The 3,433-nt window shown below is 35.3% G+C and overlaps 1 protein-coding gene across 1 annotated transcript in view; it reads right to left on the minus strand.

Annotated features, from left to right (window-relative positions):
- The window catches only part of ABCA12 (ATP-binding cassette, sub-family A (ABC1), member 12), a 227,578-nt gene that overhangs the window by 34,476 nt on the left and 189,669 nt on the right, over nucleotides 1-3,433 (minus strand). The window contains exon 39 of the mRNA XM_011967889.1: nucleotides 2,743-2,848. Coding sequence (XP_011823279.1) covers nucleotides 2,743-2,848 — 106 coding nt within the window. The remainder of the gene's footprint in view (nucleotides 1-2,742; nucleotides 2,849-3,433) is intronic.

The raw sequence follows: 3,433 nt of genomic DNA on the forward strand, positions 1-3,433 counted from the left end.
ATGATTTATCACATAAACAGAACTAAAGACAAAAACTACAAGACTATCTCAATAGACACAGAGAAGGCATTTGATAAAATTCAACATCCCTTTTGTTAAAAATTCAAACTAGGTATTAAAGGAACATACCTCAAAATAATAAGAGACATATAAGGCAAACCCACAGACAATAATATACTGAATGGGCAAAAGATGGAAGCATTCCCCCTGAAAACTGGCACAAGACAATGATATGCTCTGTCACCACTCCTATTCAACATAGTATTGGAAGTTTTGGCCAGAGCAATCAGGCAAGAGAAAGAAATAAAGGTATTCAAATAGGAAGAGAGAAAGTCAAATTATCTTTGTTTGCAGATGACATGATCCTATATCTAGAAAACCCCATTGTCCCAGCCCAAAAGCTTCTTAAGCTAGGATAAGCAGCTTCAGCAAAATCTCAGGAGACAAAATCAATGTGCAAAAATTGCTAGCATTCCTATATACCAACAATAGGCAAGCAGAGAGCCAAATCATGAATGAACTCTCATTCACAATTGCTACAAAAAGAATAAAATACCTAGGAATACAGCTAACAAAGGAAGTGAAGGACCTCTTCAAGAGAACAACAAACCACTGCTCAAAGCAATCAGAGAGAACACAAACAAATGGAAAAACATTCCATGCTCATGGATAGGAAGAATCAATATCATGAAAATGGCCATACTGCCCAAAGTAATTTACAGATTCAATGCTATTCCCATTAAACTACCATTGACGTTCTTCACAGAATTAGAAAAAAATTTTAAAATTCATATGGAACCAAAAAAGAGACAGAATAGCTAAGACAATCCTAAGCAAAAAGAACAAAGCTGGAGGCATTACACTATCCAACTTCAAACTATACTACAAGGCTATAGTAATCAAAAAAGCATGGTACTGATACAAGAACAAACACATAGACCAATAGAACAGAATAGAGAACTCAGAAATAAGACCAACATACCTACAACCATCTGATCTCTGACAAACCTGACAAAAACCAACAATGGGGAAAAAGATTCCCTATTTAATAAATGATGCTGGGAGAACTGGCTAGCCATATGCAGAAAATTGAAACTGGACCCATTTCTTACACCATATTCAAAAATTAACTCGAGATGGATTAAATACTTAAATGTAAAACCCAAAACTATAAAAACCCTAGAAGAAGATCTAGGCAATACCATTCAGGACATAGGCACAGGCAAAAATTTCATGATGAAAATGCCAAAAACAAAGCAATTGCAACAAAAGCAAAATTTGTCAAATGGGATCTAATTAAACCAAAGAGCTTCTGCACAGAAAAGGAAACTATCATCAGGGTGAACAGACAACCTACCAAATGGGAGAAAAATTTTGCCATCTATCTGTCTGACAAACGTCTAATATCCAGAGTCTATAAAGAACTTAAATTTACTGGGGAGAAAAAAAAAAACATTAAAAAGTGGGCAAAGGACATGAACAGACACTTCTAAAAAGAAGACATACATGCAACCAACAAACATATGAAAAAAAGTTCAACATCACTGATCATTAGGGAAATATAAATCAAAACCACAATGAGATACCATCTCAAAATAGTCAGAATGGCTATTAGTAAAAAGTCAAAAAACAATAGATGCTGGCGAGGTTGCAGAGAAAAAGGAGAGCTTTTACACTGTTGGTAAGAATGTAAATTAGTTCAACCATTGTGGAAGACAGTATGGTGATTCCTCAGAGATCAAGAGGCAGAAATACCATTTCACCCAACAGTCTTATTACTACATATATACCAAAAGGAATATAAATAATTTTGTTATAAAGATACATGCACATGTATGTTCACTGCAGCACTATTCACAATAGCAAAGACATGGAATCAACCTAAATGTCCATCAATGATAGACTGGATAAATAAAATGTGATACATATACATCATGGAATACTATGCAGCCATAAAAAGGAATGAGATCATGTCCTTTGCAGAGAGATGGATGGAGCTGGAAGCCATTATCCTCAGGAAACTAATGTAGGAACAGAAAACCAAACACTGCACATTCTCACGTATAAGTGGGAGCTGAATGGTGAGAACACATGGACACACAGTGGGGAACAATACATACTGGGGCCTGTCAGAGTGCAGAGGATGGAAGGAGGAAGAACATCAGGAAGAATAGCTAATGGATGCTGGGCTTAATACCTAGGTGATGGGTTGATCTGTGCAGAAAACCACCATGGCACATATTTACCTATGTAACAAACCTACACATCTGGTACATGTACCCCTGAACTCAAAATAATAGTTGAAGAAAATAACAATAAAATAAACAAGTAACCACTAACATATGTCAAAAAAGAAAGAAAGTTTTGTCATCATGTTTAGATTTGTGAACAATATTTGTAAACATTAATTGTTTTAAAAAATTGTTTAGCCTGTAGACAAGCACATCGTTTAAAAATATTTTTCTATGAGCTATATCTACTTGGTTCACAGCAGACATGCACATGAAGTCAGCATTATTATCCTGATTTGATAAATGAGAAAACTAAATTAACCCAAAGTTAAGAGGATTATTCAGAATGTTCCATCTGGCGGTAGTTACTACTTCTAAACTCCTTTTAAAGACCTGTGATTTAGATACCATAAAATACCTGCCACTGTGAAGAAACAGGATATAAAGTGCATTTTTATACGGAGAGTAACAAAAGTTGCAATACAAGACACTTTTGCGTTAGTAACTTTACCATGTCGGGCAGCATCGTATTTTGACATGTTAACTCGCAGAAGGAAATTATTCAGGCTGTTGAGGTAAGCTGGAAGGGAGTGATAGCCTTCTGGATCATACCATACCTATTAAATTCCAAAAGAAGGCAAGATCAATATTGCATTCAAATAAATGAGGCTGTCTTAACATCTGACAGGCTATCTTATTTATATTTAAAATAAGAGCATCAATTTTCCAATAATTTATTTTATCTTGGAAGATTATGCACTGTTCTCTAGAGTATTGACCATAGGCCTATAAATTTCCAATTTGGAAACAGGCAGAAATTGGGAAGAGAGTTGTTCTGTGGACAGCACTAAGTTATTAGTTATTCAGGATCTCTTCTAGGCAAAGCTTGAAATAAACTGGAGAAATCATTATCTACATCCCTGTGGCAGATCCATGGGATTCTGAGACTAGAACTAAAGTAACCTGACTGTCAATAATGGTAATAAAAACTAATAGAATAGACCAAGCTGGAGAAATAAATAAAATACACATACATTGTGTCCTTAGCATAAGATTGAAAACCTTGAAATTCCTCCACTAATTTATTTTTTATTTTTTACTTTTTTATTTATTTATTTATTTATTTGGAGACGGCGTCTCGCTTTGTCGCCCAGGCTTGAGTGAAGTGGCGCGATCTCGGCTCACTGCAAGCTCCGCCTCCC

This window comes from Mandrillus leucophaeus, unplaced genomic scaffold, assembly GCF_000951045.1.
Source record: "Mandrillus leucophaeus isolate KB7577 unplaced genomic scaffold, Mleu.le_1.0 Scaffold815, whole genome shotgun sequence".
NCBI classification, from domain to species: Eukaryota; Metazoa; Chordata; class Mammalia; order Primates; family Cercopithecidae; genus Mandrillus; species Mandrillus leucophaeus.